This window comes from Cryptotermes secundus, unplaced genomic scaffold, assembly GCF_002891405.2.
Source record: "Cryptotermes secundus unplaced genomic scaffold, Csec_1.0 scaffold2042, whole genome shotgun sequence".
Classification (NCBI taxonomy): Eukaryota; Metazoa; Arthropoda; class Insecta; order Blattodea; family Kalotermitidae; genus Cryptotermes; species Cryptotermes secundus.
Window position 1 is genome coordinate 148327 of NW_019743681.1, and position 17045 is coordinate 165371.

The 17045-nt window shown below is 40.5% G+C and overlaps 1 protein-coding gene across 4 annotated transcripts in view; it reads left to right on the top strand.

Annotated features, from left to right (window-relative positions):
* LOC111874297 (protein crumbs) overlaps positions 1-17045 on the top strand; it is an 87586-nt gene that overhangs the window by 57045 nt on the left and 13496 nt on the right. For 3 of the 4 annotated variants that reach the window (XM_023869679.2, XM_023869677.2, XM_023869678.2), the window contains exons 6-11: positions 2767-2980; positions 8589-8694; positions 9445-9601; positions 10863-11008; positions 13901-14077; positions 15145-15378. In XM_023869679.2, coding sequence (XP_023725447.1) covers positions 2767-2980; positions 8589-8694; positions 9445-9601; positions 10863-11008; positions 13901-14077; positions 15145-15378 — 1034 coding nt within the window. The remainder of the gene's footprint in view (positions 1-2766; positions 2981-8588; positions 8695-9444; positions 9602-10862; positions 11009-13900; positions 14078-15144; positions 15379-17045) is intronic. The other variant, XM_023869680.2, reaches the window with a different exon arrangement.

Here is a 17045-nt window from a genome sequence, read left to right on the forward strand (position 1 = left end):
GCTTCAGGTTGCCCCAAAGATAATAATCAGAAATACTGAGATCTGGGGATCTGGGAGGCCACAGTCCTCTACTGACAATTCTGTCTTCAAACACTTCCTGTATTGCGACCATGGATGCATTAGCCGTATGTGCTGTAGCGTTGTCCTGCTGAAAATACCCGTATTGTCTTTCTTCGGCATTCAACTGATCGAAGAAGGGATTCAGTATGTCATTAATGTACCGATCAGAGTTCACGGTATCGTGGAAAAATATGGGGCCAATGATTCGCCGCGGGCTTACAGCACACCACACACCCACCTTTTCACTATGTAATGGCACTTGCTGTATAGCGTGAGGATTTTCATTGCTCCATATTCTTACGTTTTGTGCATTGACGTGGCCACCAACGTGGAACCACGCTTCATCAGTCATGAATAGAAGCTGAGGATCCACTATTCCATCGTGTACATTTTGCAGCAGCCAGTTGCAAAAACGAATTCTTGCTGCATGATCTGGTTCTTTCAGCTCATGCACAACTGTTACTTTATACGGGCGAAATTTGATTAACTTTGTGGCTGTGCGAGCAGATCCTAGCGAAACACCAGTTTCCTGTGCTAAGCGTCTTAACGATTTTCGAGGACTGATCTGTAATCTTGCCTGAATATCCTTAACCTTTTCTTCAGTCAGCACAGTTCTCTTCGATTGCTTCTTCTTGTCACTCACTGAACCTGTGGCCCGCCACTTTTTCAGAAGCCTGTTTACACACGACTTTGTGGGAACTGGCGAGTCAGGATATTTCTGACGAAACCTACGTGCGAATTTTCTGTAAATGTTTTTCCTTGCAATAGTTTCGACAATAAACACACGCTGTTTAATAGTGAACTTCATTTCCACCGTCTGTCGACAGCTGTAAACATTCCACTCCACTTCCACAGCAAGACAAAGACTGACTGTTTAATGCAACCTCGGGTTCCGATTATGCAACCATCGGCGTAGGAGCACTGCAGTCGCGGGGAGGAGTTGCATCCGTTCTGCGGTGGTATGACTCACGGCAAATTGCAGCCGCGGCGCGCACTTGATTGTACGCACTGTATTATTTTATAAGATTGCTTCCTGTTTGTGTTCAACTTTAACTTATAAGATTAAACGTCACAACATAAAAACCATTTTTATCTCCTGTCACTCACTGCATGCTTCGACTGTAAACAGTCATCATCAGGTAACGTAAATAAATCATCCACATTTATATAGGCTCTAAGTACAAATCTGTTAAAATGTGGAGATGTTGTGACCGCGACTGTGGTCTAGTGGTCAGAGTTCCTGGCTACAAATCCAGAGGTCCTGGGTTCGATTCCCGGCGATACCAGATTTTCTGAGAAGTAGTGGGTCTGGAACGGGGTCCACTCAGCCTCGTGAGGATAATTGAGTAGCTATTTCAAGGAAATAGCGGCTTCGGTCTAGAAAACCGAAATTAACGACAGTGGGGATTCGTTGCGCTGACCACGTGACACCCTCTATCCGCTAAAGTTGGCACTAACTTCGCCGACAAGCGGCGGTCGCTGGGTCGATATAGTTCGCTTGCAGACTACAGGCCACGGGGTTTTTTTTTTTGTTTGTTTAAAAATGTAAATTAAAAGTTTGTAAAATTAAGTCCCAGTCTACCTCATTTATTATTATTTATCTATGGGCTCGGTTGGTATAGCGTCTAGGTTACGGGGTGCGAGACCAATAAGTCGGAGTTCGTTTCCTGGCAACCCCCTTCTTCATAACGTCCAGATCGGCTCTGTGGCCCATCTTACCTCCTATAAAATTGGACCCGGGGGCTGTTTCCTTTGGGTAACGAGGGCAAGAGTGTGAAGCTGACCACCCACTTCCATCTGGTGCCTAGGTTAAGAATTGTGGAGCTATAACTCCAGTCCACCTACGCCTTCAATACATGGCGCTTAATTAATACTTTATGTTACATTGCCTGCATTTATGCAGTTTCGCGTCACACCTGACGATGGCCGTTTACGGTTGAAGCATGTAATACATAATCAAAGAACCAGAACTGTTTTAATATAAGTTTTTACTGCCTTTAATCTTGTGACGTATAATATAATACGACTGGAATACTGACTGACTGAACAAGACAACTTATTTCCACTCCAGACACAGGTACACGGGGGCCGCGACCTGCTCTAAGAAGGGTCACTGAGTTCTCAAGGATTATTTGAAATGCAGTTGAATTAATGCACAGGACTGGCACATCAATACTTCTTGACCCCATAAATAATTGAACTGAATCGAATGTGTTTTATAATGTCATTTATCAGAGATCTGATACATGTATAATTGTAAGTTTTACAAAATATGAAGTTACGTATAATTAGAATGATCAAGTCAAGGAGGATGAGATGGGCAGGGCAGGTAGCACGAATGGGGGAGAGGAGGAATGCATATAGGCTATTGGTGGGAAAGCTGGAACTAAGGAGGCCACTGGGAAGCCCAAGGCGTAGGTGGGTGGACAATATTAAAATGCATTATTAAGATGGGATGGTTTGAATTGGATTGAGGTGGCTCAGGATAGGGACCGCTGGAGGGCTCTCGTGAACACGGTAATGAACCTTCGGGTTCCATAAAATGCTGGGAAATTCTTGAGTAGGAGGGGAATTGGGGGCTTTTCAAGAAGGGTTCAGCTCCATGAGTGAGTGATGTTGGAGTAAATTATTAAAAATATTCTGTCTGTTCAACAGGCTGACAAAAATGGAAATGTTGATACACTTGAGTAAAATTTCTTGTGACAGACACTGGAACTCCGCTCACCGAAGGCACCGCGTTCTGGCGTCACAACTCGGGAGGGTCACGGTGCCTCAGAGGAACCACCATGTCACTGTGGGACAGAATGGCAAGACGGAGCGAAGGACAACAGGGCTCTTCCGATCGTCTCAGTGGGGCTCAGCTACTATCCCGTACAAAGGCGCCAAGGTCAATGTTCCGGTCTTGTCTGGTAACAAGAAGGCGAGTTTTGTGGGTGCTTCTTCGTCTTAACTGGGTCTGCAGAGCAGAGTGCTCGACGAAGCAACTTGTATCTTAAATTATTTGCTCGAAAGAACACACGGTAAATTCGGTCATACGTGTCACTGACGCATTATAACGCTAGTTTATAGAACACCTTAATGGAATATGTTCTTTGTTTTACAGCAATTCTGGAAGCACTTTTAGTTATTTTTAAGGTTATATACGCATTTTCTTTTGCTTCTAGGCAGTTGGGGAGGTACTGCCCTTGTTTTATACAGTTCTGAAGGCAAGAATTCCTTGTAGTCTGAAGTTCTCGAACCACTTTTCTTTGTTTCTTTCAGGGGTTTCAGAGCAATTTTTTCTCGTTTTTCAACAGTATTGGAGGCATTTTTCTTTTTCCCCTACAATTCTTGAGGCACTTTTCCTTGTTTTCAGCATCTCCCGAGGCAATTTTCTTCTTTACTGCAGTTCTGGGGGCACTTTCCTTATCTTTTAACATTGCTGGAGCCATTTTGTTTGTTTATCACTTTTATGGAGATACTTCATTGCAACACCCGACTAAAGCTAGGTCACGTGTTTCAGTTCACTACGATGTATGCTTGCATATTGCTGGAGTGTAGCTTCCATTAATTGCAAGAACGCTGGCACAGTGACAGATATCAAACGCTGAATGGTTTCAAAAAATCACCAGTTCGATTCTGTAATCATTCAGGCCTAAGGAAATATCAAATTCATATTGTAATCACTTAAAAATAATTTAATTTAATTGTAAGTATAGTTAATAATTGTTGCTGATTAGTAGCGCCGCTCAGTATAAGTTGTATAATTTACGTATTTTAATTAGCAACTTAAAATGGAAACATAATTAACACGTGTTGAATCTAATTAAATCATTGTAAATTCGTAGGAGTAAAGAAAACCCATTTCTGCTTAATTCAAGTTACAAAGTTAATAAGTACGAACAAAAGAGCATAATTAACATGCGCTAGCCGCTAGAAATAAATTGTTCTCTTTTTTTTAGGAGGGGGGCTTCACTTAGTGGCACGGCGGCAAAGCCTTTGATTTGCAGGTGCTAGGAACACGTGATTCAAGCTGAGGACGCCAGACCGTACGCTGAATTAGCTGTTCATGGCGTGATAGCGACTTGCTAGACAATGGTACTGTCACGATTTAGGGGTGTGACTATAGACGGGGTTTTGATTGGTGAACCGATACATTGACCACTTATACACACGCCTCGGAACTACGAGTACAAGTAATTACAGAGTCACCTCTAATCTCCACACTTTACAAATCACCACAGCACCCGCTAAGACTGTTCCAGCTTGCTGTGTCTTCACCAGCCGTACCCTGGCAACGGATTATAACAGTGGATGCTCAGGTCCTCTTGTCACAGCCGCCCGTGCAGACCAAACTCTCAACTGACAACTCGACTAGACCGCCATCTCTTCTCAGCCTCCCTTGCAGAGCTCAACTAAACTGGTTGCCCCAATTCTCTTCTTTTTATAACTCTTCGGCGTGGATCGCAGAGACGACACCCCGTTTCTCCCGTTGTATGCGTAACCGTTACCGCGGAACGTGTTTATGGAGCCGTTGCCCAGAAACGGGCCTGATATAACTGCCCGTCTCACAATCGTTGCATAGGAACAGCTATACACGCTTCAGTACTAAAGCAAGTGATTGATTGGTCAGTATGAAAACCAAAGACTACCTCAGTTCAAAATGTAAACCATCAAGGTCAAATTTTGTGAACAAAGGAAATCAAGAGTCTTCAAGCGTCAGAATGCTTGACTTCCAAGAATCCGTTTGTTTCAAGTTCTTAAAAGGGACGGAGCTGATCTCTGTAATGTAATCGGGTTTGCGTTTTCCAAAGCAGACAGACGTGAATTCTGTCTTGAGATTTAAAAGTGTAAAATAGAAAACGCTGCTTTTATAAGCAAATTTAAAATTATGTATGATGATTTGTTAATGTGTGCCAGCAGCAATAAAGCAATCAATAGTGACTGTGTAATCATCACAGGAGTTGATTAAGCATCATACTGCTCCTCTTTGCCTGCTCAAGCAATAAAGAAACTTCGTGGCCTGCAGTCCACAAGCCAACTATACCGACAGAGCGACCGCCGCTTGTCGGCGAAGTTAGTTACAACTTTTGCGAATAGAGGGTGTCGCGTGGCCAGCGCAACGGATCCCACGCCCGTTAATCTCCATTTTCTAGACCGGAGCTGCTATTTTCTTGAAATAACTCAATTGTCTTTACGAGACTGAGTCAATACCCAATATAAATTATGAAAATGATAGACGAAATAAAATTAGCGGCTAACGCTGGTCAGTACAACTTAATTCTTCTTGAGTTCTTTAAGCAGCTAACAAACTCATTCGTGACTTTACGCTTTTCATTGGATGTTTTATCGTGATTTTGCTTTATGCATCGTTTCATATATTGTCATATTTTGCAGTTTCACTTGGTTCATCCTGACCCGTCACATTAGCAATAGTATAAAAATTGTAACGCCGTCCAGTGTGATTGATAAATGCTGTGTGTTTTTTAACCTTTCATCTTTGAGATGTTTCGGTCGGAGCGACCATCTTTAGAAGGACATTATCAATGCATGCAGAAACCACTAGTCCAATGCCATAGATACAAAGAGAAGAGGTATAAGGACACGAACCAAATTGGTTCTACATTTTAACAAAAAGTTTTTTAAATAATACTTTGTAAATATATTAATTGTAATAATTTGTAAATATTTTAACAAATTCATGCACATCACAGAAATTGTTAGAGGATATAATATTTTATATCTATGATATTGTAGTAGTAGTTTCTGTATATATTGATAATGTCCTTTTGAAGATGGTCGCTTCAACCAAAACATGTCAGAGATGAAAGATAAAAAAACACACATTTATCGATCACACTGGACAGAGTTGATAATCTTTTATAAAATTTTGCAATCCTTTTCTTGGTTTTCATTATTCTGCAAAGATTACTGTCATGTGAGAAGACACTGTGCAGTTGACAGATAATGGATTACATGGCAACACGTCACAATACGAGGTTTCAGAGTCAAAGTGAAATTTCATGTGTTTGGTTTAGTGTTGTCCCATTTGTAATTGGCAGAATTATAGTTCTATATTTTGAAAAGGCATAACGATTATTGGCTTAATTGGCTTAACAGTTATATAAACATGTTTTGTTTTAGAGATTAACAGGGTTAACGTTCTTGGCATCTGTTAATTTCCTTTGCTCATTACTGATGGTGTTTCCATACTGCAGATAAAACCTAGCTGCAACAAAGCCATCACACCACCCAGTGTTCCATTAAGTATGTGCCCTGTCAAGCAATGCTCCAAGCAGGTCTGAAAGTGGTAGTTGTCAAAGGCAAGGCAAGACATTGTTCTCTTCTCCACAGCATCCAGACCAGCTCTGGGTCCACCCAGTGTCCTATCCAGGGGGCACCAGGGGCTCATTCCCCAGGGGTTTTGCAGCTGGGGCGTGAAGTTGATACTCACCTCAATCTTGTGCAGAGGTCAAGAAAGGTGGGACCATACCTCCGTTCCCCCATACGACTTCATGTCATGGTGCTTAATTAATTAAGTACGGGGCAACCTTGCTTTTACCCTCACCAGCTGTCTTCTTTTGAATATGTGGAGTTTTTGAGAGCACGGGTTTAGGTTTCAAATTTACACAAAATATGTGTTCCTTTATATTGCATAGATAAGGAATTAATTTAAATTAGCATGACAGATGTAAATATACATATATCTCAGTGCCAAATTCAATAAAAATATGTTGATCAGCCCCAAAGATTAAACATGCAGACGGACAGACACATTTCCACATTATGCTTTAATTTTAGGAATGCTGTACCAATAATGCTCAGAAACTGCAAGGGATTGTTATGTTCTGAATTTATTTCAAGCTCATCTTATTAATCCACTCCACACCGATCTCGGTATGTCTTCTGTACAAGATGTCATCCAACAAAAAATCAACAGACATCACAACAGAATCATAACTCATAGAAACCCACTCCTAAAAATGCTACAGACAAGAGAAGACAATAGACGACTCAGACGAAACTGGCCAATTGACCTGATTTGAATTACTGAGGAGCCACTGCTGGACGACTCTTCATCAAGTCATCTAAACAGCCATAACATTAGCTTACAGAATGCACATTCTGATTGCTGATTAAACAAATAAATAAAACAAAATCTTATTAATCACAATTTTAAAGCACTCACTCACTCACTCACTCACTCACTCACTCATGGAGCTGAACCCTTCTTGAGAAGCCTTCAATTGTGCAGCTGCTCAATAACATCCCAGCATTTTATAGAACCCAAAGGTTCATTACCATATTCACAAGACCCCTCCACTAGTCCCTATCCTGAGCCAGATCAATCCAATCCATACCATCCCATCCTATCTCTCTAAGATCCATTCTAATATTATCCACCCACCTACGCCTTGGTCTTCCCAGTGGTCTCTTTCCTTCTGGCTTTCCCACCAGTATCCTATATGCATTCCTCATCTCTCCATTCATGCTCCATTCCCTGCCCACCTCATCCTCCTTGGCTTGATCATTCTAATTACACTTGGAGAAGAGTACAAGTTATGAAGCTCCTCATTATGCAGTTTTCTCCAACCTCCTGTCACTTCATCTCTCTTCGGTCCAAGTATTCTCCTCAACACCCTGTTCTCAAACACCCTCAGTCTATGTTCCTCCCTTAATGTCAGAGACCTAGTTTCACACCTATACAAAACCACAGGCAAAATTATAGTTTTGTATATTATAATTTTTATATTTTTAGACAGCAGAGGAGAAGACAGAAGGTTCTGGACTGAATGGTGACAAGCATTACCCGAGTTCAGTCCTTCAGAAAGCATTCACTGAATTAAATTTGAGCAATTTCTAGACATTTATGACATCACAAAGAGTAGAAAAATAGAAGATCACCTTTCCATTGTTACCATCTTAGAGACTTATAGCTTAGTGTGGCACAGTTTACAGTGACTGGATGATCACAGGCTAGATAACTAAGCACAATTTCCATTGATGACAGGAATTTGTCTGTACATCATGTTAGACCGGCTCTGCGGCCCAGTCTCTTATACAATGGGTGTCGTAGACACATTTTGCTGAGTGTTAAATCCTTATCACAACGCCCTCTATACTGTTTTATCACGTGATGTTAGACAAAGGAACAAATTAATTACTTATTTATAAACAAGAACGTAAACTGAACAAATACAACCAAATCAGTGTAATCTAGATTAGCTTCATTAGCCCAAAATTTAATTTGCTAGTGACATTTCCTTCATGCTAGATATGGCTCTGTCATCAGAATTTCGTCTGTGGGAACAAGTTGCATTATGTGAAGGAAGTAGGAGATATCAGAAGATATGTGTTATAGTTCGTCCCTTTCAACTCAAGTTTGCTCATGGTAGTTCATGCACTTCTAGTCGTCAGAAAAAAAAAGAAACAATAATTTGCACATTACACCTGCGTTTTCAAACTGAACCCTTTGTGTTAGAATAAAACATTATCTACACAGGTACACCTTGGCTAGGGCTCATGTGGAATATACAAATTTTCCACAGGCATACCGGGGCACGATCACTACAACTGTTCTGGGACCCCAGCAAGTGACATCATGGGCTGGTGACAACGATTTGACCAATTCTGCATCCTCCATGACTGATCCAGGTAACATAAACAAACAAATGCTAGAAATCCACTGACACTGAATAAAATATAAAGTGCCAATGCAATCAGATATTAAAATTCTGTATATTATTATTATTATTAAGTAACCTGAAGGCTCAACACTGGTAATACCAATGTTGAGCCAATTCCATCCACCTTCAGTCTTCACAACCTGTTTCCTTAAGCTCCATTTCAATGTTATATTCCCATTTTATTCTACCACAGTGTCTATCCCAGTCTCTTCCAGTTCACCATACATAATCACACTTTCATCTCATTCAACAAAAGACCATAGCATTTGGTAAGAAGTCATGAAATAGCCTATGCACCACTGAAAACCCTCACTCAGGATACCCGGTCTCCAGCCAAGGTAAACAGAAGAACGTCCAAAATATACCATATTTGCCCGAATATGGTGCACATTTTTCCCTCCAAATATCCCCTCCCCAAATGAACATTCATTGTGCATTAGTGATAACAGTACACTTTTCGATTCTATTATATATTTTATCAGAAGCTTCCACTGAAAATGTTCTTTACTGACATTATGGCTGTGTCCTTACAAGAACAACAGATTTAAAAAATTATTCAGTATATTGATAGTTGTTTGCAGATGCAAGATGCTCCATGAATTTTATACAAAATCTGTCTAAAAACTATTCAGTTTAATGTCATAATCAGAGGACATTATATCTGGGCAAATACAGTATTAATAAAAATATTAGCATAACTATGAAACTCCTGATGCAGGTTTAAAGGCAGTGCAAGATGAACCCAACTTCAGTCCTATTGAAAAACTGTGTGTTCGCTGCCCAGCTGACAGATCCATCTTCGCTGCCAAGGGAACAACATTCGTATTGGTGGAGCCCCCTGCAGTGAAGCCCTGTCACAATACTGCTACCACTTGGTGAGTTGCAGTTAGCAGCACACTTGATATGGTTTACAAATGTCACTGACAAATACCTGAATCTGTTCAGGGCTGTCAATACATTATAAAATTTAAACAACTTCTTGTTGGAGACCAGTCTTAATATACGAACAGCTGTCTCCATAGAACAGTTGGGCTGATCAATAAACCACTGCCTCTTATGTACCTCAAAGTTCATTGTGTCCACACACTTAGGTTTCCCAGTTGGTCTCTTCCTTGGGATTTTCCAACTCAAATTTAGTACACATTTCTTATGTCCCAGAGTGTGGAATCATATATGATGATATAGTTTATGATAGAGGCCAATTCATTTCCTTCATATTATGCTTCCTCTGAAAGGCAGATCTTCAGACTCAACATAGAGGTTACAAGTTTGAATCTCTGTCATTTAAAACTGAGACACCTTGGTAGGTTAGTAGTCAGAATGCAACTTTATCATTGAAAATATTTAAGGTTTGATCTCAGACACTATTCAAATGTATAAAACTGAATTTAAACTTCATATAAAATAGGGGTGGTTACATTTGACTGACAGGAATCAAAATTAAATATGACCAACTAATTTTAGTAGTCTGTATAAATTCCAAATGACAAATCTCATTATAATGTAATCATTAATTGTTCTGGAGTGTAACATCATGGAAGTAACAGAATTCTATCAGTGTGACCCTAAAATGCCAATTCCTCAATGGAAGCCCTATTTCTCTCAAGATGGTGGTCAAAAAATACTTGTGTGACAAGTCTTTCTCATTACTTCACATAACCTTTATACATTGGGCTGGCAAAGACAAAATGGAGGTCCTACCTGTCCATCATGAAGGACAGAGCAGAAACATGAGGATGGTGTAATAGATGAAAGGAAATTACAAGCACTGGATATGAAGTTTCTGTAGACTAGGCCTACTAAGAAACAAATTAGGGCTTTCTGTCCAGAACAAGGAGAGTGCATAAAATCTAAAAGTACAAAATATTACAAAGAAAGCTGATGAAATTAAAGATAGAGTAATATGGCATGGCTAACAGCAGGATTATTTTGAGAGTATAAAAAACGAATCGGTCAAATAAGCAACCAGAGACAAATGATTAGCTCAAGAGACAGAGTCAGGAAAGAAATACAGAAAGGCCTATAGTGGAATGGACACCCATACAAGAGGGAAGTTTAAAGAAGAACGGAGAAGACTTTGCCACACAGTGACCCCAGCAGTAACTGTCATGATAATGAGTTAAATGTACTTTTCAGGGCCAAGTTATCTGAAGTGCGAGTAGAATCATTGTTTGGCCCATGGCCTGGAACAACTGTTGGAGAGGGAAGCTATAATATGATAATACGTCTTATTCACAACAGAGAGCAGCTTGCAATGTGCAAGTATCGCTACCATGTGACAGGTGAGGCTACTTTCCTGTTAAAATTTCTGCTTCAGAAACAGGTGTAATAATTTAAATGGTAAAACAGAACAAATCTCTGCCGGAACTGTATAGACATCACTGAAATCAGATAGGCTGTGGCTTACATTCTGGAACTACACTTTTTTATTGTGGCAAAAGAGAAAACAGGCTGAAGAGTGCTTTCAAAATAACTATTAATATTTGCCAAATTTCTGACCTCACTACTAAAGAACAAAACGCTGCAGTTAGCACTGTCAGGAAAGTTTAAAATTACAAGTTTCACAGAACATGTCTTTTTGCATAAGAGAGGGGCTACTTAGCTTGTGTATGTGAATTCTAGTGCTGTAGAATGAACGTAAAGCTTATATTCTGAAGATTTCATTACATTTGTGTTATATTTTAGCATCCTGTTGCATTGAGGCATCATCCTTATTATCAATTCACTTAGTGGGGGGTGGAGTGCAACTGGGTCCACTCGGCACAGATGCCACTGCTTGGCCTATTGTAGCCTGCCCCGGGTGATTATGATGATGGAGAATTTGGTGGAATGAAGATTGGCAGGGGAAACCGAAATACTCATAGAAAACCCGCCCCAGCGCCACTTTGTCCAACACAAATCCCACTTTACCAGATCCGGGATCGAACCTGGACAGCCGCAGCGGGAAGCCAGTGACTAACCTTTCCTTATTATCAAAGCATCCGTCAATAATGCAACAATTTAAAAGATATTAGGAATATGTATCTTCATTTTGAAGTTTGTCCTATGAGATGTAGAGAGAATAGGCAGTCAATAATAATCCTTGATTGCTTGTATTAGATATTGCTGCCATCAAGAATGCTAGTGAACGAGATTCAGATGAACATACTGACATTTCACACTTTCTGACACAATTTTGTGACACAATAACTGTCATGGTTATCAATGCCAATTATGTTAACACTGCTCTCCCTCAGAATGTCTGGTGCTGTAACCAGAGTAAATTCACACATGTATGAAACTCTGTTTGGAGCCATGGTAATATACAGCATGAATCCAGCTCATTGTAATGTTGGTTTCCCTCATGATCAAACTTGACCTTCACAAGGTAGCGCACATTTCACATCCTGCACTTGCAACATGCATGACAGACTGTTATAGGGCAGACTTTGCCAAAATACAGCATCTGCCTTGGTATGGCTAAGGCGCCATCTTGCCAACTGTCCTCTCCCACTGACAATTCCACAAAACCAATTTGACCAGTACAAGAAGAATCTTTAGTATTACACTCACAAACTCTTACTCAGTCAATAAAGTGAGGATGGATAGCAACTGGATGACTGCATTTTGATTCCCAGCAGGCACATGATTTCTCTATTCATCATCATGCCCAAACTGGCTCTGGGGCCCACCCAGCCTCCTACCCAGTGGATATCTGGGGTTCTTCTTCTTGAGGTAAAGTAGTTGTCCCAACATGGAGCTGATAATTCACCTCTACCTAGTGCCAAGTTAGGCTGCGCCATAGCTCAAGCGGTTAGTTGCTGGCTTCCCACTGAGGTGGCCGGGGTTCAATCCCAGGTCTGATCAAGTTCGATTTGTGGTGGACAAAGTGGCGCTGGGGCAGGTTTTCACCGAGTACTTCGGTTTCCCCTGCCAATCTTCATTCCACCAATTGCTCCACAATCACCCTCACCTATCATCTGGAGCTGGTACTATACGCCAGAAGTGGCTGCAGTAAAAGGGACTTAGTCCCACCCCACTAGCAATAAAAAATAGTGTCAAGTTAAAGACTGCATAGAGAGCTTTACCTCTTATTTTATATGCTGATAAAATCTTCAAGGCTATCAGCCATGTCAGTTGATAAAAAATTACTGGAATTGACAGATCATCTCTGAGGTCAGACCCTGATGATGGAGGCAGACATGGTCCATGAAATATCTGCAATTATTAACCAACCGACATAGGTGAAAACTCAAGAAGATTTTATCAACTTTAGTCATCTTGACAGCTTCAGATCTTAAATTTATGTTACTGTACACTACTTGTGTGCATCCACCCATTCTAGTCAAAATTCAGTGCGATGGGGCAAATAGTGACTTCTCACATCTCTGAAATAACACATATTTTACAGCATGTTAGCTATGTATTTTGAACACAGGTTTGCTCTAACAGTACTGCCTCCAATTTACAGCACAGGGAAGGTGAAAGCATACTCACTCACACTTGATATGTTTGACTAAAATATGGAAAGCACAGTCAGTATTTATGACCCCGCAATATAACACAGAATGGCCCTACTACACCCCACTTTCCTATTACAGAATAGGATACATAGAAGCATACTAATACAGAGCCTGTTTGACTACAATACGGAAAAGACAGGCATTGTTTACGGGAACATAACAGAGTATGCCCTTACTGTAGCCTGCTTCCCTACTTCTGAACTTGCATAACTAAGAAAAATATCTTGCCTAAAGGCAAAAAGATGGTAAATAGTCTCATTCCTTTATTTATATTAGTATACTTTTTATTTAAAATAAGCTGTTAGATAAACTCTCATCTTCTCTAACACCATTACCTACATTTTAAGTAAACCTGATAATAGCATACAATTGTGAAGATGACAAATATTTGTATAGGTTCATATTTTAGTAACTGCTTACTAACTGTTCATTATTTTTTATGACTTTCAAATATTACACCAACATTTTCTTTAATACAAATTATTTCCATTGATTATACTGTTGGAAAATCAGATGTAAGAGGGATAAAATTCCACAAATAATGTAGTATAATGAGTTTGTCAAAACACAATTAAAATCAAATGATCATATTCAAGGAATCCTAAGGACATACACAGGCCACATTGCACTGATGTGGTATCAAAAACAACTTTTCCTTTTCTATTTCTGTAGTTCAGAAGTGCCCACCATTGCACCTTCCTGAACATGCTCATGGGCAGTGCTCACTGAACAATGCATGGGGGTCTCGATGTCAGCTAACCTGCAGCCAAGGTTACAGACTTCTGGGACACGAAGTCACCGAGTGCGGAGACAAGCTCAAATGGACCAACCCGCTGCCACGCTGTATAGGTGAGGTATTACAGATTACTGAATATCACTCAAGTGCAGAAATAATGGATTGGTGGGAACTAGAATACTTATACATGTATGAAGCATACTGCAAGGCAATGGTAAGTTATAAGTGGTACTTCTGGAGCTCTATTACTTCCCCATGACCTATAAAAATAATAAACATCTTAAGACAGTTATCAATGTGCATTAATTTCTTATTTACTACTATACACTGTCATGTATTTGGGGTTTGCATGTCTAATAATAATGGATTCTGGATTAGATGATTGGTTTTATTGGCACTTCTTTATGATTACAACCAATTATAACAGCTCACACACTGACTCCTGTCTGAATAAAGAAAGAACTCACTTCTATAACTTCGGACAAACCGACAAGAGAGTACCATCTTGAACAGTTGTTATTCTCCCTTTGTCACGGGAATGTCTTTGTTAATATTCATTGCCACAGAAATGTGTCAATTCATGGCAACACTTTGACCAGTGTATCCGTTGCAGTGGGAACGTGGTTACCAAATCGTTGCTCAGCAATGTACGTCCACTCTGGCTGCAATGTTCCAGTTTTCAGAAATCATCTCACAATATTGTTCACTTGTCATCATGATCACCATTATCAAAATGAAGGTTTGAACCTTTTGAGCCATTCCATTCCCTTATAAGACAGGTTGTTCCTTCCAGCATAACTTAGGACATCCAACTGCTCTTGTTCCTCTGGGTGTATAGTCCATCAGCTGTTTTGATTTCTTTCAACATGAAGAATCCAATTAAGTCTGTTATTCTGAATTCTATTATTCAAACTGAATATATTTCGTTTTTTTTTCTAATTGTAACCTTAACTTGTATCCCAAAAGTAATAATTGCCATCAGTAGTTTAAGACTTTGATTTTGATAATGTATGAAGTAGCACCCACCCACCTCTACATCATAACTGAGTACATTACCTTTCTTTCTGTGGGAAAGAAAAAAAAACTCAGTCTTACTGCTATTGCAGCACCCATTTACAGAGATGAGACAAAGTTCTGCACACAGATCACTGTGTTCATATAATCCCCTCACTGTTTACAGCTGTGAAAGGTTGTCCATTACCCATGAGTCCAGAACATGGCCGTTTGAGCTGCAAGACCCCTGGCAGTGGAGAAGGTTCAGACATCAGTAGCATTGGTGATCTGCTTGATGAGGGAAGTGTATGCCGGTATGACTGTGACCCAGGATATGCAGTGCCACCATCACAAATACACCTGGCTGTGATAAGGTGCCGAGCTCGCTCATGGAATAGCACGGCAGATCCAAGCTGCCAGGGTGAGTTGTTTGTCCATGTTTTCCAGCAACAGAAAGTTTTCTGCACTCTATCATCTCTGTGATCAGCATACAAACCTCACTCATAGTTGTGTTCTTTTACAACCATGCAAAACAGCAAAATAATTGTCGATTTATCTTAATTTTAAGAGCCAGACTGGAAATGGACTGAACAGTATGGGTTTGAATCCAGAGCCACTCAACACTACCATTTCTAGATCTCCCCTGGGGCATATCCAGCCACCTGTCCAATAAGAACCAGTGGCTCCTTCTCCAGGTGTAAAGGAATAAAAATTTAAAAAATTTAAAAAAATTTCATTTATATTACTGTACTTATGTTCCCAACAATGAAGATGTAAATTCTGTTATATCCTTATACATGCCCGATTTCCCTATAAATGAAATCTTTCAACTAATTGACAGAATGGAGAACAAACATTTAAATCTCTTTACTTATCTAATTAACCAAGACAATTTGATGATTAATGAGAATATTATTATTTTTACATTTTTCTATAATTTCTACATTTTTAAGAAGACCAAAAAATATTACTACAGACACATAAATTATTACCCAAGTTTCTGGTAAAATTCAATACACAGAATTCACACCAGAAGTTGTCACATGGCGTTTGATTAATAGTATTTCTTGACTCATTTAAGAACACCTACTGAAGTTCATATGCCAAACTGCATAAATAACTGGCTGACTGAAGATAACTGTTTCCACGGTTACTGCTATAATAACCTGTAATCTCAAATACATTATAATGACGATTTTAAAAGGGTGTGAAAGGAAGCCTTATTCTAAGGTAAACGTAAAAGGTAAAGTTTTTCCTGTGCTTAACTAATTAAACACAACGCCATGAAGGCATATGGGTATGTGGATGTATGGAAAAGAAAAGGTAAGCTATCTCAGTAACAAGTCATGAAGGCCCATAGGGTTGTTAGACGACGAGGTTCCCACACTTTCTCTAGACAATCGGCTCACAGAGGGCCGTGAGGTTGTCAGCCTTACGCGTGGGCTGCACTTTACCCCTCAGGAAAATTCTTGGTACTCATTTCTGTTAGAGGCTGAGTCGACCCCAGCGCCATAGTTCAGCTGGAAGGATTGGGTCAATTGAAAAAATCAATCTCATCGGGATTCGATCCCGTGACCTTTTGAGTTGTAGCATAGTGCTTCAACCAACTATGCTACCATGTGCCCCACGTGGATGTATAGATTCACATTTTCTTCACCTTGGCACTAGTTGGAGGTGAGTGGTCAGCTTCATGCCCGGGCCACTTTATCCCCAGTAGCCATTGAATAGGAGGTTGGGTGGACTCCAGAGCCAGTCTGAACAATGTGGAGAAGAGAAAATTCTTGACCCTACCGGGACTCAAAGTCCAACCCCTCGGTCGTTCAGCCCATAGCCAGTCACTATACCGACTGTGCTATCCCGGCTCCTCACGTCCAGCCCGTGGCCAGTTGCTATACAGACTGAGCTATCCCGGCTCCTCAAGTCCAGCCCGAAGTCAGTCGCTATACCGACTGCGCTATCCTGGCTCCTCACGTCCAGCCCGTAGCCAGTCGCTATACCGACTGCGCTATCCCGGCTCCTCACGTCCAGCCCGTAGCCAGTCGCTATACCGACTGCGCTATCCCGGCTCCTCACGTCCAGCCCGTAGCC